Source organism: Mixophyes fleayi, chromosome 9, assembly GCF_038048845.1.
Source record: "Mixophyes fleayi isolate aMixFle1 chromosome 9, aMixFle1.hap1, whole genome shotgun sequence".
Taxonomy (NCBI): domain Eukaryota; kingdom Metazoa; phylum Chordata; class Amphibia; order Anura; family Limnodynastidae; genus Mixophyes; species Mixophyes fleayi.
Window position 1 is genome coordinate 114,240,873 of NC_134410.1, and position 27,953 is coordinate 114,268,825.

Sequence of the window (27,953 nt, forward strand, 5' to 3'; positions counted from 1 at the left end):
CTGTGTTGCCAGAAGATTATGCTGTCGAAGTTCCACATCAAACAACTAGAGATTGAAAAAACTTTATTTTATTGAAATGGACATTGTGATTTCCTATACACCGTCTACAAATCCAAGGATCACTGTAGGTGCCCCATTGTACAAACGCAGCACAATCAGAATCACAACGGGATTACACCATTTTTATCCAGAATAAACTTTTTCTTAGTATTATTAAGTCACATTTGTTTTTCTTGCAGGTACAATTACCTGATCCAAGCTCCAGGCTTGTCGTTGATTTCATTATAAATTAACAATATTCCATTCTAAAACCCCAGCATGGGACAAAATAATTATATTGGGGCTATTACAATATAGCTGCCAGCAAGCTGCTGTACACGCAGGGTTTCCTGGCAGACAAAGTGCATGGCAGTGTAAAATCCTTGATGTGTGCCGGTACCCGCCCAGCAGGTCCCCAGAGCAAGCGGCATTTGCTGTTCCAGCAGCGGTATAATAGATATCGTCCATCCTGGTCATATGCACAGGTCCAGCTGTGTAATTAGTAATGAGCTTATCCCATCGCTTGGGTGAGGTAGAGAGTTGTCTTCAACTGCATGAGGCGTCTTCAATGCCTCGTGCAAAGAGCTGGATGAGCTGGTGGTGAACTCTATGGTCATAGAGAGGAGAGAGTGAGCAACACCTAGTAGCGATTGTAAAAAGATTTCACATTCACCTGTCCAGCATTAGTATGGCCAGCACAGTCCTATCCATCTTGCGCCCCCTGCTGGTTTTATATAATATAACATACAGTCCAACTTATCAGAGTGAAGATATTTGAGTGTCAGTGAAAGGGAAGCCTGTTCTGTTATGGACACCGGCCTTTTTGGCTGCATACACATTACGATCTTGAGTGGCCAAATAGGATAGATCCGACCTTTCGGCGTTCAGACCAAATGTCTGGATCCCGTGTCCGATGACGGCACATACATAACAACTGACCAACATTATTAGCCTAGAATGTTTGAAATCCATATAGATTTAAATTATTTTTCCCCACCTTTGGTGGTTGGTACCATACATGTAGCAATATTACGTCAGTTTGGTCTAAGTTGGCCGACAAGAGGCTGCTTGGAGCCACTCGAAGCCTAAAATTGTGAATAACAGATAAACGATCTTACTAATTATATTACAAAACAAGGGTACAAAAGGTCAAATATTAAGAGTTTAGTATTGTCACCTTGTTCATTTTTTTATATAGATCAGCGGTCGGCCCCTTGTGGTTCTCCAGCAGTTGTAGACTCGTAGTTCTACAAAATCTAGAGGACCACAGGTTGCCCACCTCTGATCTACAGAATGTTCAGCTCACCTAAGATGCCTGTATTTACTGCTATAATGAATAAGGCCGGTAAAATAAGGATATATATGGAAAGGTTTGTACCCGCACGCTATGGTGGAGCCATGTTGTTGGCTGAATCAATATTCATATGACTTCAACCTATAAATGAATTCATTTAATTTGTGAGCTGACCCAGTATTTATAAATATGAGGCACCTCAATTCACTAGAAACCCATAACATCACAGTCACTCCGTAGCCTATCAATTGGGAAACAGTGACATCATATTGTGCCTCGGTGATGTCACTAGTTCCTAATGAATTGATAGGCTGCCTTCCCATGACTATTGCTTCAGTATCCGCTGTAAGTGTTGGGTGCACACTAACTATTTCTTACAAGTTCCTTCTGTCTTACCTGACACTGAGTTGGGCACAATTCAAGATCTCTCCGTCACAGTTCCAAGTGCTGGTGTTCCGCAGTTCCGCACAGGGACAGGTAAACAATCGCTTCTCGCGACGGATCGCTTCCTCCTCGTCCAGCTTCTCGGGGAAGAAGCGCATGGCTCGGATCCGATGTACTTCCACGTTAGGCAGAGCAAACTGGAAGAACATGGAATCCATTAGTTTACAGCGTGATACACTTGGCTCAGTAAAACTGACAAGATGCCTTGAGGATCTCCACCTGCACCATTTTGCACACTCAGGCTCAGGGATTATATCAACCTGAGAACACAGGTCCATACTGAGGAGACAACAAACTGTTGCTGGACCCACCTCTGCGGCACCAGAGGCTGTGCTAGGGTTAGCTGGAATGACTCATGTCACAAGGCACAGAAGCAACAGCGCCTCTAGAGGCCTCCTGTTTCACAACAACATAACACCCCTCTCTGTCCCAATAACTGGGACAAATATGTCAAATGGCATGATTGCATCAGGCATAATTAACAATAATAAAATAAATTCATCTGTCAGGCAAAAAAAAATGCAAAGGTAAAGGCTGCGGACAGAGTTAATTCCCTGCAGAGTAAGACTTTTAGGCTGCACATACACTAGTAGAGAATAGTGACTAATGTGGTATTTAGACCAAAGGGAGGGGTTTTGTGGATATAAACCAGTACTGTGAATTTGTGCAGCGCGACCGATGTCTGATAGTGGCCGGTGACTAGACAGGAGGGCTGTGTCTAGTCAAGAGTTAGGTCGCCTGGTGTCATCCTGATAGAAGTTTGCTGTGTTATTGTGATGAACAATCAAAGCACCATTTATTTCAAGCAATAAGTTGATGTCTGATATCTGCCGGGTGTCAGTGTCACACCATATATATATATATTATTGGGTATGGAGAAGAGACTAGTATTAGTACCATGAATAGCAATTAAGAGAAACTGGCCCCTCGCCTTCCCACAAACTGTTTCATTCTCTAGTAACATTTTGAGACCTCTCCCAACACCATCCACTGACATCTCTTACCTGGTCTTTGCGATTAGTGTGCCTGGTGAGGTATCTGAGTAACTGGTACGTGCTGCACTCTCGCACGAGTATCAGGTCAGCGGTGCCATCTGCTAAGTGGGCCGCAGGAGACAGCCCGTCTTGGCTCTTGGGACAGGCGCTGGACATTCCAGTGATGTTGAGTGCTGAGAAGGAACCCGTGATTGATTTCCAGGACTCTGAGATACAATCTGCTAGAGACAGAACAGGATTGTAGTTTAAATACACATCATGGGCAAAATCAGAAAATAAATGACCATCACTACCCTGCACCAACCAACCGGCAACCTCCTTGCAGCCAAAATAAGAGGTGAATCTTAATCTCAAGGGCATTCAAAGTTCATTATAGAAAAAACTGAATTGATTATATTCCCCCTAAACCTTTAATCAATCATGCTGCTTGCACCCGAGCAACATCTCAAAATATGTCCATCCCTACACAAGATGCCACCAGGCATCCATACCCTCAGAATTTCCCACCTTGACTAATGCAATCTCCTTCCTCTGTGGCCTGTCAATGACAAGACTATCGCTCTTGCAATCAATCTGACATGCTGCTGCAAGACTAATTTACACTCGTTAGCCTTCCTTATCTGCTGCCCCGCCCGGTCATTCCCTTCTTTGGCGTCACATAAATTTCAGAATAAACTGTAAAACTGCTGAGCGTTGTTCAGTTCCCATCTATATTTCTAACTTTACCCATAAACACTCCCAAAGTCGCCCTATTTGCTCCTCCGTTGACCTTGCAATGTCTCCGAAAATCCATTTCATGCACAAATTCTTCCCCAATACTCCCCTTTTATGGAACTCTCTATCCAGCTCTCTATCAATCTCTGGTCAATGATCGAAACCTTTAAATGGTCCTTGAAGGTGTATTTCTTCAAAGAAGTCTATCGCCGTCCTTATTCTCCATAATCACTTACACCAACTCAGTATTATAGAACCCACTTACGCTCTTCTTTGACAAGTTCCACCTTCACCTTCTGTTTCGTGTCATTGTATGTAATGTGTTTGAATCATGGTCCCCTCAATGTATGCCTATTTATTGGCGTTTTATAAATCAAAAAAGGATAAAGTAATGTCTCACCTTGAGATTGGATGGCATTCCCTTCTCTTAATCTTTCTGATGACTCGGAACAGACAAGACACCTTAATAAAATAAAATCAAATATATAAAAAGATGTTCTGCTGACTATGAAGAGAAAGAAAGGGGATATTCTATTAAAAGAAGTCCGCTAAGTATGAATAGACTGGCTAATGAGTAGAATATTATCATCAGATCTATTAGGACCTTCAATTGTGGCTTCTGATGATCCAACACAACCTACAAAGTCGTCATCCTCACCTCCAAAGCATTTACTCAGCTAGATCTTCTTATTTCTCATCTTACCTCTCTGCAGGACCCTAGATGTATTCTTTGTTCCTTTCAAACCTGAGTAGTCTACACCATGCGCTAACATAGCTGGCTCACCTTAAAAACTTTCTCCTTGAGAGATCCTGACCTCTGGAACTCCATCCCTTTATCAATGCATTGGAATGTTTCTCTTATCAAAGTTCTACTAAGCTTAAATTTTGCCTCCTGCTGCAACATACTGTTTGCTCTACGTCTCCCGTCTCCCATTTAGAGCGTAAGCTCTTTAGGATTAATGTTTTTCCTTTCACTGCCCTTCATGGAACAACATACACTATGTGGCACAATATAAATAAACCTATATACACATACATACAAAAAGTAAAACCAGAGAGATGAGGACAAGGAGTGTTACCCTGTCCTGCAGCGAGTGTTGTCCCTTGGGCTAGAGTTGCGGTCATCAGCCTCCTGGAATTCTACCGTGCCTCTGTATGACTGATTACCAAGTACTGTCTTGAAACCTGGGAGGGGAAAAAGGAGTAGATTAGTATATATGGAGAACGGACTGAATGAATGCAGTACATCTAAGAAACCAGTACATGGGCACCATTATAATTAAAATAGATTGCTCTGCATGCAAAGTGCTGTGAAACACCCAGCATAGGATGTCTTTATAGGGGCCTGGTGATTATTTTATGCTGCTCACATGCTCTTATATACTAAGTATTGATGTTTCATCGGTCTCAGAACCTGACGCCGGAGAGTATGAGCTTTTAATTTAGTTGCAACGCCAATAAGTCTATTTCCAATGAATGAAAATATAACGTGTCCTGTAAAGCTTCGAGACAGAGGGACCACTCTCCTGGGTCCAGGCCTTGACAGCTCAGGAAGCCACCTTACAGTTGTCCACCCCCATACTGTAAGTCGCTTAGATGGCCGTAGGAAAAACCTCCACTCTCTGCAGGATGCAACAAGCTTCTCTCATGACCAGGGGGCTGAAACTGCCCCCCATGATGTTATAGATAAGCCACCTAGACCATGACTAACAATCCCTTATGGAACTCCAGGAACATCATTGATGTCATCTCAATCATCAATGATTTAGGATTATAATCCAGCCATGTGACTTCAAGAGAACATCCTCTGCCACGTTCCAGGAGAGAGCTGAGACTGACCCTTACATTGTATAAACAATAAATAAATTACAAATGCAAAATCTATTTAAGGCATACTTCCCAACTGTTCCCATATTAGGACTCATGTTTGCCCCGCGGGTGGCAGCGTTGGGAGGTATCTTCTATTCATAGCAGGGCGGCAGTGAACAACTGCTACTGGCGCCTGCTGCAATGTTTGGAGGGGAATGGAGAATTATAAGGGGCAGCCTAGAGCTTTATAGCACTAGGCAGGCCTCTGGGGGAGTGGTCACACGCCCATCGTGACATGGCCACACCCCCTGTCCCAATGCTGGATACTAAAATTTTGGTATGTATGTTTAAGGGCAAAAGCCATGTGCTCACCTCCTAGGAAGAAAACTAAACAAGAATTGAGAATATCTCCCAACTCGGCAAGTCCGTTCTGCACAAGATCTGTGTCTCTCATCCACCCTCATTACATCCTCCCATTCCCGGTTACAGGACATTTTTCGGGCTGCACCCACTCTATGGAATTCTCTCCCTCGCACGATAAGACTCTCCTCTGGTCAACAAACTTTCAAGCGTTTTCTGAAAACCCACCTCTTCAGACAAGCTTATAATATTCTTCAAGCACCCTCTTAACCTCAGTACATAACCCTATTACCACTCGTTGCACAATTTCACACAAGACAACTACCCCCTGACCAACATTGTTGTGTGACAGGATCATTTAGCTTATGAGTCACTTTTACCTTTGCAGTCTGGCTGGGCCAAAATGCAAAATGTAGATTTAACCTCATGTATCAAACTCCCATTGTCCCATAGATTGTAAGCCTGCGAGCAGGGCCTTCTCACCTCTGTCTGTTTTACCCAGTTTGTTTATTAGTTTACTATATTTGTCCTTAATTGTAAAGCGCTACGGCATATGTTGGCGCTATATAAATAACTGATGATGAGGAGGAGGAGAAGCAGTGGAACAATAGAAGCAGGGGCAAACGCAGGATTTGTAGAGGGGGGTTTCCACACCACGCCACCAGTGGGCGTGACCAGTATGCATGGGGGCGTGGCTATAATTTTAGACAGTGTTTAGCTGCTCTCCAACTCTTCCTATCCCTATATAATATACATGGGCAATGCTGTGTGACTACTGTTAGGTGCAGCTCTCCCTTTTCAAGCAGAGCTGTGTGAAGCTGGGGCAGGGTCCAGCCACCTCATTTTTACAGTGCCCCAGGCTTGGAAGGGGGGTTTACAGGCACTAGGAAATTCCCCCTCGGTTAGCCTATGAGAAGTTATAGGGATGAGGAAGAGTCAGTTCCTTTTTCCCGTGCACTGCCACCTAGGGGTGAAACCCCCTGTGTACTCTTATTGCTGAAGGAGATAAAGGGTTACATTTTCTTCTTACAGACATGTGTATATTTTACTTATGTTTTACCCATTGCCAGAAAATTTATAGTTGATAAACCTGATATGTTTAGTGACCAGCTCGAAACGGATTATGCTTGCATATGAGCCATTCATTATATCTGAACAAAGCCAAATATGTTAAGCTTTCAGGCCTTGAAGAATCATTACTACCTACATACCTCCTCAACACACATAAAATAGGATAAAGCATTACAATGTGTTACTGTGACAGCCCTTTTACAACACAATCTAAGCCAAAAGTCTCACCGGCAAAATCGTATCGGATAGGCCCCAGACACCGCATGTTTTCACTCTCCCTCAGAACGTCCCCAAAGAAGCCGTAGCCAATCAGAGACACTGAGTATCGCATGAGCTCTCCGTTGTGGTACGAAGCACAAACATCCAGGGGCTGTGTGTCTCCTACACATAAAACACAATGTCATGTAAATCTGTCTGCACTCAAAAAGTCTGTATGTGTGATATATATATAAAAACTTGGAAGTTACTAAGTTTCTGCACAAAGCTTTTTCATGCATCAAGATAGGGGCCCATTCACCTTTTTGATGAAGCATACTATGTACCCTGACATTAAAGGTATTTTCAGGGCAGTGATGGAAACACACTTAGGGCATACTTGCCAACTTTTGGCAAGTGTATTCCGGAAGAGGGGCGTGAATGGAAGGCGGGAGGGGGCACGGCAAATGCGTCATTTTGGCCCCCGTCCTCCACAACGGAAATGCCGTTTTGTCGCAGGGGCGGGGCCACAATGACACGATTCACGCGAAATCGCGTCATTTAGGATAGGCAGCTGCCGGATGCGGGAGACTTGCCTGCTTTCCCGGGAGTCCGTGAGACTGACCCGAATTTCGGGAGTCTCCTGGACATTCCGGGAGAGTTGGCAAGTATGACTTATGGTAGATTTACTAAAACTTCTAAAAAAGAGAAAGTGAAGGTTTTGTCCACACCACCCAATCAGATACCAGCTATCATTTATCTAGTACCATCTAGATAATGATACAAAGAATCTGATTGGTTGCTAGGGGCAACACCTCCACTTTTCCTTTTTTAGAAGTTTTAGTAAATCTAGCCCTTAGTTCCTTCACTGTAATTCTTCAGGAGCCGTGATGGGGACACTCTTAATTTAATGACTTCAAAAGTGCAAGCGTGTGAAGAGAGTCCTCACCCCAAACAACAAGCCAATATTATGTACATAAGGGTGTAACTCTTTTAACAGGTTGACGTCGCAGGTACATATTCATAGTTCTTCAGTCACTGAGATTGCAGATGTTTACATGTACTATAAACTGAACACATCCATGCATGATCTCTCCTGAATTACCTATAATAATATGAAGTGCTGATGTCACAGGGTCATTGATTCCCATTGTGGCAAAACACACACAATCCGTAGAGCCTGGAAACAGAGACAGAAAAACAGAATTTACCTCATACATTTAAATACAGAATTCTCTGGGGTATATTTATCAAAAGGAGAAGTGGAGGTGTTGCCCATAGCAACCAATCAGATTCTAGCTAATATCTATCTAGTCCTGTCTAGACAATGATAGCTAAAATCTGATTGGTTGCTATGGGCAACACCTCAACTTTTCCTTTTTAGAAGGTTTTATGAGTCTACCCCTATGTGTGTTTGTATAATGTGATGTTTACCGGCAGGTATAATTCCTATGCGTAGACTACACGGTGTCAGCTTTGCATCCTCCTTGTCCTCACAAATCCCTCTGTCGCTCTGTGTGCGTTTCACCACGCCGTGAAGTAGTTCACTGAACATCCCGTCACCACCAACGCATACCACCCTGCAGGCACGGAACAAGGAAATATCAATGTTAACACAGATATCTGGGAAGGGGTTGTACAAGGCTATACGACTAAGTCAATACTTGTATGCTTTAGATCAGGCCTAGCCAACCTGTGGCTCTGCAGGTATTGTGAACTACAACTCCCAGCATACCTTGCCAGCTATCAGCTGGCTATCTTCTGGCAAAGCAGGATGGGACTTGTAGTTTCACAACAGCTGGAGAGCCACAGATTGGCCAGGCCTGCTGGAGACAGCCGAGAAGTTTCTACTTATGGATAACGAAAACTGCATTTAGCCTTATTGGCATCACAATAATAAATAAGGTCACTGTACTTGGCTTTACCCAACAGCTTGACACATGCAAACCCACCAATCGGTTTGCAGCCATGTTAAAAGGAGTGATAGATAAGACAAACACATAAGTTGTTGGGCCGGAGTCATTAAGGAAAGTACAGCAAAAAAAAGGGGTAACTTTTCTCCTGGACAAACCATCTTACAATCAAAGGGGTGCAAATTAGTTTATTATTTTTCACCATACTTGCCAACATTTGGCAAGTCGTATCCGGGAGAGGGGCGTGTCTAGATGGCGAGAGGGTGGCGTGGCGCGGCCAATCGCGTCATTTTGGCCCTGCCCCTCGCAACAAATATGCCATTTTGTAGCGGGGATGGGGCCAAAATGAAGCCAATTGCCGCAAATCGCGTCATTTTAGCCCCGCAATTACGCGATGCGGGAGATTTGCCAGCTCTCCCGGGAGTCCATGAGACCGACCCGAATTTCGGGAGCCTCCCGGACATTCCTGGAGAGTTGGCAAGTATGTCCTTAATGACTCAGGCCCGTTGGGCGTGGAGGCATAAAGACTCTGCCCACTGCTGGAATTAACAATAGGGGGGTGTTTATGGCAACGATGCAAAGGAAAAATGTGGCAACCAGATTATGACTAATTTTCCTAATGCCGTTTACAAAACGAAAGGAAGCCATTGGGGAACAAAATATATTTTAAGATGCAGCAATTTTTCTAAATGTTCCCTCAATATGTTTTATATGTTCTACAGTATTGTTATAGTTGTGTAGTTACACAGGGATGCCCTGTGGCTCTCCCACGTATTGTGAAACTACAAGTCCCAGCATTCCTGGCCAGCTATCAACTGGCAAAGCATGCTGGGACTTGTAGTTTCACAACACTTGGCTAGCCACTAGATTTCCAGGCCTTGGTTAAGGTGTTCACTAAATATTTTTCTCTAACGCTTTACCCATCATATTTCTGTAGATCTGCTTCCATTACGTAATCTCTGGCATGATTTGCTCGTGATGTTTCTGAAAGAGAAAAAGGCAAAATTAGAGATAACCAGAATGAACCATATTATTGAACACTGTTAAGAAACATTATAAGGATTTCCCCTTGTAATGATTTTTTGCCCTTCTTTCAAATATCAAGTCTAGTTTACTGAAGATTTTCAATATTAAAAGTTACATTACAGAATGTCCTTCATTTAAACACTTTTTATTCACTTTGTGAACATGTGTTTGTTTGTTCTTGTTCTTTAATCAACCTGAGGTAAATTTGTCACTGCTGCAAAATGCAATTAGCTGATTCACCACACGTGAGAACAGAACAGACCGAGTGCACATTATGTATGCTTCAATGGCATTGAATTATAGCTTTAAAGCATTAGAATGTCTTCTTAATTGCATCCATTTAGTGTTTTCTATGTGTCATTATAACAGCTTGGTTCCCACTGAAGAAACAAATGCTAGCTAGGCCTTAAAAGCCCTTTGAGTTTTGCTTGCCCAATATTAGCTCACACAGGTTGGGTTAATGTAATAATAATGGCACAGACTAGATCATTGTGGTGTGTGGGATATTATCTCAACAGATTACTTGCATGTGGTCAGTGGAGTGGTCAAGTGTTCCAAGTTTATATGGTCAGTAGATCATAGTTGCCAACCTTTAACGGTTGGCCTCCGGGAGTCTCGGTGTAGAGGTGGGTGTGAGGGGGTGGGGCTCCGCGAATTGTGGCATTTTGGCCCCGCCCCCTGTGACGTAATGATGCAAACGCGTAATTTTAACACAGCGGGCCAAAATGATGTGATTCCCAGAGAATCGCATCATGGAGGCTTCAAATCTGCCCACTTCCTAGTGAAGTGGGCAGATGCGGGAGAATTGTCTGCTCTCCCGGGAGTCCGGGAGACCTACCCGGAGTTCAGGAGTCTCCCGGGCATTCCAGGAGAGTTGGCAAGTATGCAGTAGATTAATTACGCCAAAATATATTGAGTATTTTTTCACCACAATGGATACATTAATTTCCCAAGATATTTCTTGTTTATTTAGGGCTCATGAATGGCAAATTCTGTTAGCGGACAAGTTAACAACTCGTATAAATCATACAAAATGCAGCAACGCTAATATTATTATACATTGCTTCCTAACATTTACAATAGCCAGAAAGAAAATAAAAATATGGGAATATTGTAATAATATGTATGTTTTGTTTTGCTATGAATATCAAGTAAGGCTTGCGTTTTAAATAGTTTAAAAAACATTTCCAAAAAATACATACCAATAACATCGCTTTCTATCCCGGCCAGTTGGAAGAGGTGGCTTATTTTAGTGTAGTAAATTTTTGATGCTTTACCGGAGCCTCCGTATGGGTTAATAAACACCAGAAGCTTCCTTGGCCTCCTGTATCCTACTGGAGAAAGAGGTATTCAGTGCAAGGTACAAAGTGTATACAGCAGAGGGCTTGGAGCAGGGGTGGGCAAACCTGTCCTCAAGGGCCATATCCAGTTCATGTTTTTAGGATTTCTTTAATCATGTACAGCTGAGTTAATCTATTTGGCTGGGTCAGTAATTATCCCACCTGTTTCTACAGACAGAAATCCTAAAAACATGAACTGGATATGGCCCTTGAGGACAGGTTTGCCCACCCCTGGCTTGGAGGAATCATCATCATAATTTATTTATACAGTGCCACTGATTTTGCAGTGCTGTACAGAGAACTCACTCACATCAGTCCCTGCCCCGTTGGAACTGACAGTCTAAATTCCCTAACATCCACAGACAGAGAGAGAAGAGAGACTAGGATCAATTTTTTATAGCAGCCAATTAACCTACTAGTATGTTTTTGGTGTGTGGGAGGAAATCAGAGCACCCGGAGGAAACCCACGCAAACACGGGGAGAACATACAAACTCCACACAGATAAGGCCATGGTTGGGAATTGAACTCATAACCCCAGTGCTGTGAGGCAGAAGTGCTAACCACTGAGCCACCGTGCTGCCCATGGAACCAAACATATTATTTATATATTAGAAGACACACCAAAGACTTGTAGTAGCTCCCAGCAGATCCAAACAAACATCTAGGAGGAACTGAATTGTAAAAAGATCCGTGCGATGGTGCCTCCGAAACGACTGTGAGACACCTCGCCAGGGCCGGACTGGCCATCTGGCAGTTCTGGCAAATGCCAGAAGGGCCGATGACCAGATGGGCCGGTTACTAGCTGGCCGACCCCACTGCTCAGCACACAGACTGTCATGCCGAATTCCAGCATGACAGCCTGTGCGCTGAGCAATGGGGCCGGCCCTACACTAACTTCCTTGTTGCTGCGCCTCCCCGCCTCCCCTCCTCCCCTATGAAGCTCTCGGCGATCAGTATCACATGGGACGCGCACCATGTGATCGGTGCCGTCCCATGTGTTAAAGTAGACTACAGAGCGCGCCGCGGAGCAGAGCAAACAAGGTGAGGGAGGGTAGTTTGTGTGACAGTGCATCTAAAGAGTGTTTTATGTGGGACAGTGCATCTAAAGAGTGTTTAATGTGGGACAGTGCATCTAAAGAGTGTTATATGTGGGACAGTGCATCTAAAGTATGTTTTATGTGTGATAGTGTAACTATAGTATGTTTTGTTTGTGACAGGGTATGTTTTGTGTGTGACAGTGTAACTATAGTATGTGTGTGTGTGTGGGGGGGGCCGGTGCGACTATAATGTGTGTGTGGGGGCCGGTGTATGACTATATTGTGTGTGTGGGGGTCGGTGTATGACTATAATGTGTGTGTGGGGGTCGGTGTATGACTATAATGTGTGTGTGGGAGCCGGTGTATGACTATAATGTGTGTGTGGGGGCCGGTGTATGACTACAATGTGTGTCTGGGGGCCGGTGTATGACTACAATGTGTGTCTGGGGGCCAGTGTATGACTACAATGTGTGTCTGGGGGCCAGTGTATGACTACAATGTGTGTCTGGGGGCCGGTGTATGACTATAATGTGTGTGTGGGGGCCGGTGTATGACTATAATGTGTGTGTGGTTGCCGGTGTATGACTATAATGTGTGTGTGGGGGCCGGTGTATGACTATAATGTGTGTGTGGGGGCCGGTGTATGACTATAATGTGTGTGTGGGGGCCGGTGTATGACTATAATGTGTGTGTGGGGGCCTGGTGTATGACTATAATGTGTGTGTGAGGGCCGGTGTATGACTATAATGTGTGAGTGTCAGGGGGGGTCTTAATATAATGTGAGAGGTAGGCTATTAATCTAATGGTGAATTGCAGGTGGGGGGGCTAATTATTGGGTGCTATTTTATTTGTGGGGTGATGGTGGGGCAATTTAATTTAATAGTGGGGCCTATCAATTTAAGATGAATTGGAGTTGATTTTAAATTGATTGGATTTTTAATTTAATGCTGGCGTGGTTTGGGCGCTGTTAATTGAATGTCAATTTCTAGCTTGGGTCGTTTGGAGGGAGGGAAATAGGTTTATTTATTAAATGGGAATATTATTAATTTAATGTCAGGGTTAGTTGGAGGGAAATAGATGAATTTATCAAATGTAAGTACTAGTATTTTAATGTTGAGGCTGGAGGGAGGCCTAATTTTCAAATGTGGGTGCTATATTAATTTAACAGCGGTGCTGGTTGAAGTTTTCTAAATTTAATGTACTCATTTTTTTTCCAAATAGGCCATCCAACATCCCAGGATCCAGACAAGCAGCAACGGATCTAAAGACACCAGCAGCCACAAGTGGTGACAATGACAAGACAGGTAGGAGAGACCAGGACAGTCTGCCAACTGTCCTGAATTTGGTGGGTGACTGTCCCGCTTAGTCAGGATTTGGTCTGACTACAAGAACAGTTGGGAGATATGTCCTGCTTCACACTGTACTGCTTGTGAAGGTAGAACTGCATGCACCTAACAGTAGTGCACACTGTATTGCCTGTGTATTTGTCGAAAATGTGTCTAATAGCCAAATTGCATCATAGGAGCCCCCCTGCCTTAAGTGTCCTGGCCCCCCGAGCCTTATCCAGTTCTGGTCAGCAGGAGGGATCTGTGCTCCGTCCCAGACAGGGCACAGACTGCAGAGCAAGCTGAGGAGCTCTAAGTCTCATGAGATTTATTAATCTCGTGAGACTAAGAGAAAGTTCCCACCCTGACGGATCAGAAGCATAGATAGGTACAGTGGACTGGGGGTGTCATAATGTGTCTGAAGGGGTGGTGTGATGTGAATGGGGAGGGCCTGATATATGTATTGTTTTATTATAATGTATGTATCAACACACCATTTTGACCACGCCCCCAACATAATGTAGCCACGCCCTTGACGGCGCAGCCACTGCGCTGCAGCGCACGTTTTTTTCCCTGCTCATGAACACAGGTGGGCCTGTGCGATATAAATGCCAGGGCTGATTTTTAGTCCCAGTCCGGCCCTGCACCTCGCACATTTTTTTGGTTTACAGAAATAACGCTCCTTTTTGGTCACACCTCTATGAGGGCTGAAAATGTTCTGAGGAACATCACGGCCAATTGAATCTGCCCCTTAAAGTCTTTTTAAGGCCACAGCAGTGAAAAAAGATCAAAGCAATCTACAAAGAGGAATTGAGTAAAGGTAACACCCAGTTTAACAGTAAATTCTGTGATTAAGGTTTTGCCTGATTCAGTTTTCAGAAAGTTGTAGCAACAAGTAATGCCACTTTTTTCTTACAAATGTTACATTTGCAGTTACTGGCACCAAATTCACAACATTTGCTGTCAGCATGTGTGATTTTGGCTTACCAAACATTATTATTATTACGACAAAAGTTGAGGAATATCTAAAGGCATTCTTGTGAATTTAGCTTTTAAATTGGGAATAATATACAAGTGTAAGTCAACTGCTTTATGTCAATTTAAACATGGTATAAATTGAAAGTGAAAGCTTCACTAAAGAAAGATCACAGACAGCGGCTGAACCAGTTTTACTAGCAATAAGACCATACAATTTAACCTATTTTTACTGTAAATGAGGCAATAGAAGAGAACCAGTTTTGCTACAAATGAGACACAAAAAAATCAAAATTCGATTTTGATCAAAACCCCTGATTTACATGGCGATTTGCAATTCATCTTATACCCCATTCATACTGCACCAAAATCCTGGGTTTTTGCCGGGGCGAGCTCAAACGCTTGGTGCAGTATGAATGGTACAAGTCAAAAATCCCGGGTCTAAAAACCCGGGTCTTCAACCCGGGATTTATCGAGGGGTAATTCCCGGGTCGGACCCGGGTTGCCTGCACTATGAATGGTGCAACCCGGGTTTTTCAACCCTGGTTGCACAGAAAACAAGCTGATTGGCTGTCTGCCTGTCTCTGGAGGATTTGGAATTAGGCATTTCTCATTCATTTTATGCTTGCCAAAAAGAGGCCATTAATTTTCCATCTAGAAGTCTAGTCTTTTGGGGTAATCATTGAAATATGCAATGCCTGGCTTTAAAGCTCCTACAAACTTCCCTTAAATATATGTTTTCCAGTCTCTTTATGCCTTTCAGAAAGCCCTCCTAGACTAGTACGACTAAATATATTATATAAGCCAATTGGAGGTATCCTTTATTCATTATTGTATTATTGTATTATTATAATGTGTATCACCATTTTTCAGCCAATGAAAACTGCTCTGGTGATGACTCCCACAAATTGCCAGGGCACAGACTTGTGCAGTATGAATGGGGTCAACCCGGGAAATTCCCGGGTCCGAGGTGCAGTATGAATGGTGTTTCTGAGCTGGGACGCTCCGAGCCCCGGCAAAAACCCGGCTTGAAAAACCTGGGATATTGCCGGGGCGGCAGTATGAAAGCGGTATTAGCTACTACAGGCAAATCGGCATGTCAAGGTCCAAAAATTAATAAATCTCTCAAAAATAAATATAAAAATAAAAATCGTTAGTAAAGGGCGGTGTGCTAATTCCATTATTGCAATTTTGACAGGTCAGTATCTTCTCAGCCAATCACAAGCTGCCACCCTATAAACATTGCTTGTGATTGGATGAGCATTTCTCATTCATTTCCATTGGCAAAGCATTTCAATGGTCTTTCTGCACCCACTGAAAATGCATTGCCCATTCAAATGGATGTGAAAAGCAATGATTTTACTTGTCAGAGTAAAATCACCCCAAATCACGTGAATTTGAAATAAATGCAATTTTAATTTTATTGGAGTCCGGGGAATTATTTCATTATTTGTTTATGGCAGCATCAGACAGTTTTTACTTCTGAACAAAATCAACGTTCCAACGTAAAAAATTAGACACTACAACTATTTTCACTACAAATATAATGCTTCAACAGAACCAGGTTCACTATGAATGAGACGGTGCACCTGAACCAGTTTAAATATAACTGAGACAGTTTAAATATAACTGAGACACTATATCGGAACCAGTCTCACAATAAACACTGCCACTGAACAAGCTCACAATAAACAATACAACTGAATTAGTTCTCCATAAGAGAGACATTACAACTAAATCAGTTCATGACAAATTACATATGAGACTCTACAACTAAGAACGAGTCACTAAAATTTAACAAATTTACAATAAGTTAGATGCTACAACTGAAATAGCTTTACTGTAATAGAGACACTAAAATGGAAACTTTACACAGATAAGGCCATGGTTGGGAATCAAACTCATGACCCCAGTGCTGTAAGGCAGAAGTGCTAACCACTGAGCCACCCTGCTGCCCTAGTCCTGTTCTTGGCTTTCCATAGTAATCTACTGTTTATTAATTTCAGTTTCTGTTCTGGGGCACTGTATAATTGAGGCGGTTGGACCCTGCCCCCGCTTTCTGCTTGAAAAGGGAGATCTGCGTGCACCTAACAGTAGTGCACACAGCATTGCCCATGTATGTTATGGGGATAGGAAGAGTTGGAGAGCAGCCAAGCACTGTCTAATATTATAGCCACGCCCCCATGCATGCTGGTCACGCCCACTGGCGGCGTGATGTGGAAACCCCCCTCTACAAATCCTGCGTTTGCCCCTGGGCTGAGAGACTGCTTCCTATTAAGTAAGACTTCTTCTTAATGAGTGAGAGCCCTTTGATATGTGCATGAAAAACACAGTGTTAGCCTAATCTGTTACCTGAGTTACGCGGGAATGAGTTGACGCTCATTTTTAAAGCTATATGCGACTTTTATAAATCCGGGATGTTATGACATGAGTGAAAGTAATCTGCTTATTGAAGAACAAAACAACCATATAAAGTGACATAAAATCATAGAAAGTGCTGAGCCAGACTCTAACCTTGCCCTTACCATGCTCAAAATACCCAAGTAGACTAAACACTGCCTTAAAGAGATATTAAAAATAAAAAACGTTCTGATAGAAGTGCTAGCTCTTGTGGTGAAGGGGCCTATTTGCATACTGTCAATGGGGAGGAGCTATAAAGTGTCTTTATCCTTATATCCCAGAAGGTGCAACAATATTTCTGCATCTATTTCATAAAACAGATTACAATTCACATTTTGCTTTCTGGGGCTGTATTGCGATTGGTTTTCCTCACCTGCCTGGTATACTCTGTCCTGAATGCTCTGCACCCAGGTATGAGTCACCTGCGTGTCTGGAGATGTGAACGTCACCATCTGCAGGGACCAGCGCTGAGAAGACTTGCGGCAGACGTAAAACACTGAGGTGTAAAGACAGAGAATGAGTCAGTAAGATGGGTTACCAGTTACCTGAGAAAACAGATGTAGGAAGACACAAAGTAAACACGTACCAGGTACACATAGCGAGAAATAAGTAACATGTACATGCATCAATGAGAATTAAACAATCACTGTACACAACCCATTTTCTGAGATATCTACTGCAGGGTTCACTGAAACCTGTGAGAAATGTGCTCACTTAAAATGGACCAATCGCTTACAAACCCTGGAGGCAGCCATTTTATGGACTGAACCGCTACTTATGGGATGCAGCCTATCGGTTCATTAGAAGCTAGTGACATCACAGAGGGATCGGGGACATATCACTAGTGCCTGGTGAACTGAGAAGTTTAATGCTGGTTCAAGCCACAAAATGAGGCGTGAAGGAGACTTATGGTCCATTTATTGCAGGAGATAAATTTATCTCAACGAGGTAATCTCAATTCCTTTGAGGAAAGTCAGGACATTAGCCCTATATAGACACCAATTAAATGAAGAGGGTAATAAAATGGCTGCAATGAATACCATAAGAGAGGTCTGTGCACATACAATGTATGAATGGCTGGGAAGAAATGTAAACTTAATTTAATTTTCAATGACAAGTGTAACCGATTTGTTATTCCTACGTATAGTGACACATCCTTCCCAGGTAATCTCCATGATGCCTCTAGATCGGTGTTGGCTAACCTGTGACACTCCAGGTGTTGTGAAACTACAAGCCCCAGCATGCTTTGCCAGCTACCAGCTAGTAATCTACTGGCAAAGCATGCTGGGGTTTGTAGTTTCACAACACCTGGAGTGTTACACGTTAGCCATCACTGCTCTAGATCTAAGAATCATGGAGCCCCCTAGTGTTCTCAGCAGGAAGTACCATAAACAACAAATATATATTACCCAAGAAGGCTCATTGCACACGTACACAGTGGTCTGCTCCAGCTGATTTCCTACTAATAACAAATACATGACTAATAAATAAAGACCACAACATAATGTGTGTCCTTCAGTAGACCTAAAGAGAGGAAGAGTCTAGGGCTGCGTGTGTGTATGTATATATATATATATATATATATATATATGCGCACGTATACATCTTTAGGAAATGTCTATGTTGATTAACATGCTTTATGTATGAATTTATCATGCACACATGTGCCTGACTCACACAATTAGAATGTATACACTATGATCCTCATATATTGGATTACTCAGTGATTCCAATGTGATGTGCTACAGCAAAGAACAAAGTAAGAGAGAGTATATGTGTTTGTGTAGTATTCGTAGTACATCTAGCTGCGAGTTTGAAAAGTGGACATGCTGCCTTAAGCAACCAATCAGATTCTTGTTATCATTTATTTAGTACATTCTACACATTCTACACAATGATAGCTAGAATCTGATTGGTTGCTATACATTTCCACTTTTCAATCCCGCTAGGAAACTCTGAGCTTGAAATATATACCCCCTAGTGTCTGGAATACTGCATTCTTGCCTACTCTACTGGAATTTACGGGAGCCTCCCGAGTTTCGGGGAGTCCTCCCGGACTCCTGGAAGAGTAGGCAAGCCTCCCGGATCCTAAAAATTGACGAAATTCACTGCATTGAATATCGGAGGGGTGGGGCTTAATCGCATCATTAAGCCCTGCCCTCTCCATTCAATGCCATGAATTTTGGCATTTTATAGTGGGGGCGGATCTCCTGGAGGACAGAATCACAAAGTCAGCAAGTTTGAAATATTGTCATTGAACCAACGCTTTTACCACGGGGATCAAAGATCTTTTCTCTCCGGGTTTCAAAGCTGCGTTCACCAAGCGATAAATAAAGCAAGGTAGAGTCACGTCTAAACCCTCATGTAAGAAATACATGGCTGCCTAAGTCCCCTGTACTTGCACTGTAAAGCACTGGATGGGCCATTGAGTAGCCCCTGTTTTATAATATGTACGACAGCCATTGCTCTCTGATAAAGGCCTTAGGCTAGATTTACTAAGCTGCGGGTTTGAAAAAGTGGGGATGTTGCCTATAGCAACCAATCAGATTCTAGCTATCATTTTGTAGAAAGTACTAAATAAATGATAGCTAGAATCTGATTGGTTGCTATAGGCAACATCCCCACTTTTTCAAACCCGCAGCTTAGTAAATCTTGCCTTGTATTACTTTTACAAGTCTTGAAACCCACTGACAGAAATTTTACATTAGAATTCTGTATTGTCTGTGTCCATCTATTCACAGCAAAATGCAATTCTGAACCACACCCCGGTAGAGTGTAGAATACGCTGAGATATGTGGGTAATTACTGGCTCTGATGTCACTGGAAGTTCCAGCAGATAATGAGACCAAACAACGTCCAGCATTAAGCAAAGTTCACATTCACCCCCTGGCAGAGGGACTGGCTTCAAACAGCCGAAGACTGTAGTGACAGGTTAGACTGTCACATTGTTCTGCCTACATCATGCGTCAATCTGACCTACACTAGCTTGTGAATTCCATAAGTCACGTTGCAGAGGGGCCTATTCCAAAGAGTAAAAGTCACCATAGATAATGCACTGACTGAGCCAAGGTGTGACTGTTTCCTTGCAATAATCTAAGCAAGCTGCAAGGTGTTGCAGTGACTGGCTAAATATCATCAAAATATGCTTTAATTCCTCCTCTTTGTGTTGTATTTCCTTATGACTTGAATGTATAAATATTATCTGATTACACAGTACTGTCAAACATGTTATACAAATAAATAGTAATATAGGAAAAAACATTTCAAGCACAGGCTAAAGCTGGGTACACACTACAGAAATTTCGACCAACTTTTTATGCCGAGCGATTTTACATGCAAATGATGGTCCGATCGCTCAGTCCATGGACTGCATACACACTAGCCTTGTTTAGGACGATAAAGGGAAGAGCGGACGTCCCTTTAGCGACTTTTTACAGCCATGTTGTCGTGAGCAATGATTGCAATTTCGTACTCACTGTTGTGGATCGGTCGGAAGTTTATACACACTACACAGCGGAAATGAGATTGGAACGAAAATATTAAACGGTACGAGCAACCAAATGAGGCGACAATCGTCCATTTGGGCAGACTTTCCACCATTGTGTCACTGCACACACTGACCGGACTTTTGAACGAGCGGTCGTATGTCGGCTGATTTAGGCGATTATTGGGTGAAAACTGTGTAGTGTGTACACAGCTTAAGTTTACAAGGTGATTTTTACAGGAACATACCACTGGCTGGGTAATTGCAAAGATAAACATTTAACACAATGGGATTGAGTCATTAAGGAGAGCAAAGCAAAAAAAAAAAAAAGGAGTTAGTTTACTCCTGTTGCATGTTACAATACAAGGGATGCAAATTAGTTTATTATTTTGCACATCAGTTAAATACTGGCAGTTTTTTCATGTAGTGCACAAATAATTGATAGCTTTATTTTTACACTGAAATTTAAATTTGGTCTTGGACATGCTCTACACCAACTATATATCTGTCCCTACATTTTAAGTTTACCTCCCCCTCCAATGCAATTTGATTTTGCCAAGGTGCAAACTTGTTTCTTTTTTCATGCTTTGCTCTCCTTAATGCCTCAGGCCCAGAGTTTATATTTTTTTTGTAAAAGGGATCGAGACACACTGCTATGTCGGCTTATGTAAAGCAGTGTTTCTCAGGTATACAGGACCCATGTCTAATAAAATAGTGACATTTCTACTAAAATAGTGACATTTCCAGAGTAACCTTTCCACTCAAATGTCAATTTAAGGGAGGGGTACGGTAAAAGAAGTCCAATCATTTGGTGATGAGTTATATCATACTTGTCTACTTTGAAGAAAGGTGTGGTGGGAGGGTGGGATGGTGGAAGGGGCGGGGCATGGTGAATGGCATCATCTTGTCCCCGCCCCTGCAACAAAATCTGTATTTTGTCGTGGGGGATGGGGCCAAAATGACGCTTCACCATTAATCGCGTCATTGAGGCCCGAGACAGGATGCGGGAGACTTGCCTGCCCTCCTGGGAGTCCGGGAGACATACCCGGAATTCGTGAGTCTCCCGGACATTCTGGGAGAGTAGGCAGGTATGAAATATATTCTCTTATCTTATCTGCAGCCTGTGAGTTCCTTCACTCATCTGATAAAACTGGAAATACTTAGCAGCCTGATAAATTGGCATGGTCATTTGAACATGTAGCTACTGCCCCTTTAAGCTATTATTCCTCAAACTGGGGAGGGGGAGGTGAGTCGTCATGGCTTCATTGTGAAGGGGGTTGTAATGCCCCCAGGGAGGCTCTGGGTTCTAATGTGTCCTTTCAACTTTCCCTAACGATTCCAAACAATATATTCAAAAAGTAAAACCTTCCAACACCTGTTAAAGTTTGTGATTGCATTTTCCATGCAATAATGTTACCAAAAAAACAGACTGTGGAAACTTCTTTTATCTTGAGTCCGATAAAGGAAAAAAAAAAAGATTATAAAAAAATACAGTTAAACCCTATAAACGATCCAAGATAAATTTAAATGCTGAAGTACTGGTCTATCAAGGTAAATTCTGATGCATTAAACTAATCCATTAATTCGGGTGAGTGATGGTCTGCAGTGAAAGGATTAGCGAGCAAGCTACATATACCACAAGATCATTAGTCCTATAATGTCATGATTAGCCATGTGACACAGGGACAAACAGGACTTTAAAACTATGATAAGTCTGGTATATATAGTAACAAATAAAATGGCATTCAATAGTGACAGTAGAGCCAGTTAGGTTGCAATGTAGCTTTAAAATAAATACAGTTGGGTGAGTCATCTCTGTCACCTCTCAGAGCCAGGCTAATTACAGGTCTTTACAGAGAGGATACAAAGGAACAGGATACTCTGTTTCCTGCTTAGAGTTTACCTGTGAACTGGTTACTTGGGGCGCCCGTCTCCTTTGTCCCCTGTTTGCTGTCACCTTGCTGAACTGTGATAATTTCATTGACTGGAATACAGGCGGTGATATCTGTAAAAGAGGAGAGAGACATTTAATCCCCATTCACACAATGGAGGTTTGCTGACATATTGCACTAATAAATTATTGCTTTACAGAGAAGATGATAGCACACAGGCTTCAACTGATGATGCAAATGCTACTGTCAATAGTATTTGTGATTGTATGCAATTGTGTACTAATCAAAAGTGCCTGTGGATTGCTGTTACAGGGTGCAGCTGTGGATCGCCAGGAAATTGCAAATAGAAAAAAAAAATACAAATGCAAATTAAACTGCAATTTCGATGAATGAAATACAGTACTCAAACCAAGTCTTATTTGATAACTAAGTATAACTCCGTGCAGGCAGGTACATTAAACTTGATCATAGTGAAAGAAGAAAATGTCGGATTGCTTGGACTATGCCTAGAGAAGTACTGTTCGGGGGCAGCTTATTGTTTTACATTGACTGTATTTTTTTTCTACCTTATTCATTTTATTGTCCTGTTACTTGGGAATAGATTTATCGAACATTCTAAAAAGGAACAGTGGAGATGTTGCCCATAGCAACCAATCAGATTCTAGCTATAATTTATCTAGTGCATTCTAGAAAATGATAGGTAGAATCTGATTGGTTGCTATGGGCAGGTCTTTAGAAGATTGATCCATCTACCCCTTGGTCTTTTATTTTCCCCAGTAAACTAACAGAGCAGAGAGTGTTGAACAGTGAGGCACCGAGGGTGCACAATTAATAATGTACAACGCCTAAAGCTGGGTACACACTACACTGTTTTCATCCAATACTCGGCTCAATCAGCCGACATACGACCGCTCGTTCAAAAGTCGGGTCAGTGTGTGCAGTGACACGATGGTGGAAAGTCTGCCCAAATGGACGATTGTCGCCTCATTTGGTTGGTCGTACCATTTAATATTTTCGTTCCAATCTCGTTTCCGCTGTGTAGTGTGTATAAACTTCCGACGGATCCACAACAGTGAGTACGAAATTACAGTCTGCTCACGACAACATGGCTGTAAAAAGTCGCTAAAGGGACGTCCGCTCTTCCCTTTATCGTCCTAAACAGGGCTAGTGTGTATGCAGTCCATGGACCGGGCGATCAGACCATCGATCGCATGTAAAATCGCTCGGCATAAAAAGTTGGTCGAAATTTCTGTAGTGTGTACCCAGCTTTAGACTGCATTAAATGTAAATAAGGCTGTAGGGGACTACTTCTTAACAAGCTGTGATAACAGTTTTTTACTGTCACTTATCGTGAAAATAAAATATCAGTTATCACCATAATTTATCAATAAAATCTGTCCCGGAGCAGTAAGAGTTACCTTACCGCAGCACCAGGCCAGTCCGGACACCTCGCGCATGTGTAGTGGAACTGTAAGACTTTCAGTTCCACTTTGTAGGGAAAAAAAGTAAAAAAAAATAAATAAATAAATAAATATTATAAAACTATTGACCATTTAAAAAAATGGTTAATTCAAATAATAAAGCATTTTTAATTCATTCATGTTTTAGGCTGTTGACATGGCCACTTGTGTTAACACAGTATTGGTGACAAATAGCCTTGTGAAGGGCCCTTGCGATTATCATAGGAAAAGTGACTACGTGACTCTGGACTAAAGGCATCATCATCAGTTATTTATATAGCGCCACTAAAAAGGAGATGTGTAAAATTAGTCCGTCAAGTGATTTATCTATGTGTGGGATAGTGGACTGCCTTAGTCGGGCGGATAGCTGCTCCATTTATCATCATCATCACCATTTATTTATATAGCGCCACTAATTCCGCAGCGCTGTACAGAGAACTCACTCACATCAGTCCCTGCCCCATTGGAGCTTACAGTCTAAATTTCCTAACATACACACTCAGACAAACAGAGACAGAGAGACTAAGGTCAATTTTATAGCAGCCAATTAACCTACTAGTATGCTTTTGGAGTGTGGGAGGAAACTGGAGCACCCAGAGGAAACCCACGCAAACACGGGTAGAACATACAAACGCCACACAAATAAAGCCATGGTCGGGAATCAAACTCATGCACTGTGTGGCAGAAGTGCTAACCACTGAGCCACCGTGCTGCCAAGCTTATACACACAGGCTTTTATAGGAGCGCTCATATAGTGCACTATATGCTGCTAGGTGGCTTTGAGACCATGTTTTAAATGCTCTGTCAAAAGCACAAAATTTTGACTTATTAGTTTTTCAATGACCTTCTGTACGAACCCTAAAGGGTAAAAGTCGCATTTTTCAGAGAAAGAAGAAGGAAGATTTTGTTTTTAGTTTAAAATAGACAGGGAAGTAAGAAATAAAAATAGAAGTACTTGAAATACTTCCTGGACATTCCAACATGCCAGAATAAAAGCGGTACCGGGTATTTAAGGGTGAACTGACCAATGCTTAATGTGTTTAATGTCATTTTCCTCATGAGATTACCATAAGAATACCATATATTACCATAGGAACACCATATCTGGGACGGCCACCACCCCCTGCATGTAAAGCCCAATTAGCATGTTCGTTACTTGTACAGTGGAGGCAGCCATTACGTAGGTTGAGCCAATATTTAAGACAAAGCGGCCTATCAATTCACTAGGAATCGGTGACATCACTAAGGAACTTGCCATGTCCCACAGTAGAGGCAGCCATTTTGTGCAATGAACCAATATCTAAACGCAGCCTATACATTTGCTAGGAACTTGTGACATCACGGAGGTTATTAGTGCGTTAGTTCTGTCAATAGTTGTTATTGTTTTTATAGTCTGCAATGGAACAAAGTTTGAATGTCCAAATAGTGCTTGCCAAGCAAAAACAAAACCTCTCTCATACATAGTTCACCTGTAATAACTTCAATATAATGACTTTTTTAACAAATGACATGTTAATAATTGTCTATCATAATGTTAGATAATCCTAATAAGATTACATATCATACTTGCCAACTTCTTCTAGTTGGCGTCCAGGAGCTGCCGGGGAAAGGTGGGCGTTCGGGGTTCCAAAAATCGCATCATTTTGCACGCGCCCCCTGTGACGTAATGACGCAAACGCGTAATTTTACAGTGGGGGGCAGGGCCAAATGCCGCAATTCCCGATGAAACGTGGCATTTTGGACCAAATTCTGCCCGCTTCACTAGGAAGTGGGCATATGCGGGAGACTGCCATACTCTCCCGGGAGTCCCATCCGGAAACTGTGAGTCTCCCGGACATTCTGGGAGAGTTGGCAAGTATGTTACATATTTCAGTACTTCTTCAGGGTTTACTAGTGAATTGGAACTACTATGCTGTAATACTGGATTCAACACGGCATTTTCTTTTTAATTAAGTTGTCTTATATTAAAAAAATACATAACAATTAGAAAAGTGCCCTGACAGAAACTTACATATTTGTCATTATATTTACATACATGGTGCAGCTAAGTGTGGGCTGTTATCGTCTGTTGTCAGCAAAAAGTGTTTAAAAGAGCTGATAACAGTGTCTGTCAATGGGATTACTGGTAGGAAGTCTGCTGTGTGTACAAAATACCCCCTACTCCCACCATCAGCACTTGGGGCTAGATTTACTAAGCTGCGGGTTTGAAAAAGTGGTAATGTTGCTTATGGCAACCAATCAGATTCTAGCTTTCATTTATTTAGTACCTTCTACAAAATGACAGCTAGAATCTGATTGGTTGCTATAGGCAACATCCCCACGTTTTCAAACCCGCAGTTTAGTAAATCTAGCCCTTGATCTCAAATATCCACAATGATGAGTTCTAAGCTGTAGTCTAGCTTTAATTGTCATTTAAAGATTGATTCCAGTAAACTCGTGGTCTTTGTTGGGAAGTAAGATAATAACTTTCAGCATAAAGAACTTGCTATTTCTCCTAAATCAGATGTGTATTTACTATTAGTATCACTGTACTTCACTGAAGCTAAATAGACAATTACTGTGTCTTTATCACAGAATACCAGATGACTTTTCTCTGTATGGGATGTTTGCACATGTGGGTGGGTAGATGGCTGAAATCGACCTTTGTACTTGCCAACAATGTAGATTCTTCTGCTCACTAATTGAATCCACTAGCTCTGATTAATGATCAACCAGAGTTACCAGATAAACAAAGAAGGTAAAATGTTGCCTTCAATAGAGGTAATGTTAAAAGTACATGACCACAGATTTAAAACATCATCAGCTGGCACAGCTGATCATCATCTATTTATATAGCACCACTGATTCTGCAGCGCTGTACAGAGAACTCATTCACATCAGTCCCTGCCCCATTGGAGTTTACAATCTAAATCCCCTAACATACAGAGACTGAGAGAGACTAAGGGCAATTTTTAATAGCAGCCAATTAACCTACCAGAATATTTTTGGAGTCTGGGAGGAAACTGGAGCACCTGGAGGAAACCCATGCAAACACGGGGAGAACATACAAACTCCACACAGATAAGGCCATGGTTGGGAATTGAACTCATGACCCCAGCGCTGTGAGGCAGAGGTGCTAACCACTGAGCTACCATGCTGCCCACAGCTGATCTGGTCTGCAATACATTTACTGGCAGGTAGGGCTGGCAAATTTTAGCCCCTTGGGGGGCAAGAAACAACGTGGCAGCCTATTAGGAACATTTTAAAGGGAGAAATGCAGGTGGCCCAGTGACGGAGCCCAAGGTAGCCCACTATGGGACCGTCCCGGGGTGAAGGAGCCCCCTTGCCTCCCCAGCCTAACCTGCCCCTGGGGCAATATACAGGAAAAGGCAATAGAGCGTGAATACCCTTCTCTCCATTCATCTTCTATGCAGAACATAGCACACATCTATGTTGTCACTTTTGTTTCTCTCTCTCTCATATCACGTATAAATTAGGTTAACTAAATTAATTAAGTTAATTAAAGTTAAAATGTGGAAGTTAAATGTGCATAATACTTATTAAGACTAATTCTTGCCATAATATATATACATAACCTACTGTACACAATGTACACACCCACTCCACCCTGAACCCAACTATCTCACTTACCTTTATGCCTCCATGCCCTTCTGTTGTTAAAGGTCCAACTCAGTGTGTTGTGCTCCAGTGTCACAGACACTTCTGTGCCCTGTAGCTTCAGCAAACATGTGAGATTGTCCTTGTCCATCACAGGGGTTGTTGTAACACAGATCAGAATGTAATATTCCCTTCCAGGTGATGGGAGACTTTGGCAGGTTACCTTATGCTTATTAGACTGCACTGATCTGTTCCCCTGTACAGCATAGGTGCAGTGACTGTGCCGAGTCTGAGTCCAGCTCTGACTGTGTCCTCTCAGGATTAGTGTCACAGTATGATACATACAAGGCAGTCAAACAAGTCTGCCTCCAGCAGCTCCTCCTCCATCACGGCTGTAGTACAGTCATCAGCTGCTTGACACCCTCTCTCTCTCCTTTTGTTTACCCCCAACAGAGCAGTGTGTGAGGAGATGATCTGTATTAAGAAGAACTGAATTTGAATAGGGGTGTTTGTGTATTGTGCACACACCTTGCTGGCAGTCTATGAAAGACACATTTCTGAAGATGACAGGTTATTGTTTAT

At 42.4% G+C, this 27,953-nt stretch overlaps 2 protein-coding genes across 5 annotated transcripts in view; one reads left to right on the top strand and one right to left on the bottom strand.

Annotated features, from left to right (window-relative positions):
• Positions 1–27,953, top strand: part of PHYHD1 (phytanoyl-CoA dioxygenase domain containing 1) — a 276,211-nt gene that overhangs the window by 15,307 nt on the left and 232,951 nt on the right. The gene's annotated exons all lie outside the window — the stretch shown is intronic.
• LOC142101015 (ceramide kinase-like) lies at positions 53–27,740 on the bottom strand. 4 transcript variants are annotated; one of them, XM_075185021.1, is made up of 13 exons: positions 27,405–27,740; positions 22,326–22,427; positions 17,312–17,434; positions 11,063–11,191; positions 9,755–9,818; positions 8,356–8,501; positions 8,027–8,101; positions 6,955–7,107; positions 4,566–4,671; positions 3,887–3,948; positions 2,782–2,990; positions 1,730–1,914; positions 53–646 (listed from the first exon to the last, which is right to left on the bottom strand). In XM_075185021.1, exons 1-13 carry the CDS (start codon positions 27,712–27,714, stop codon positions 586–588), a joined length of 1,725 nt encoding a protein of 574 aa, XP_075041122.1. In that variant the 5' UTR covers positions 27,715–27,740; the 3' UTR covers positions 53–585. The 4 variants fall into 4 exon arrangements, with proteins under 4 accessions (XP_075041122.1, XP_075041120.1, XP_075041121.1 ...); XM_075185019.1 differs by having other exon boundaries at positions 2,782–2,993; XM_075185020.1 differs by having other exon boundaries at positions 11,063–11,194.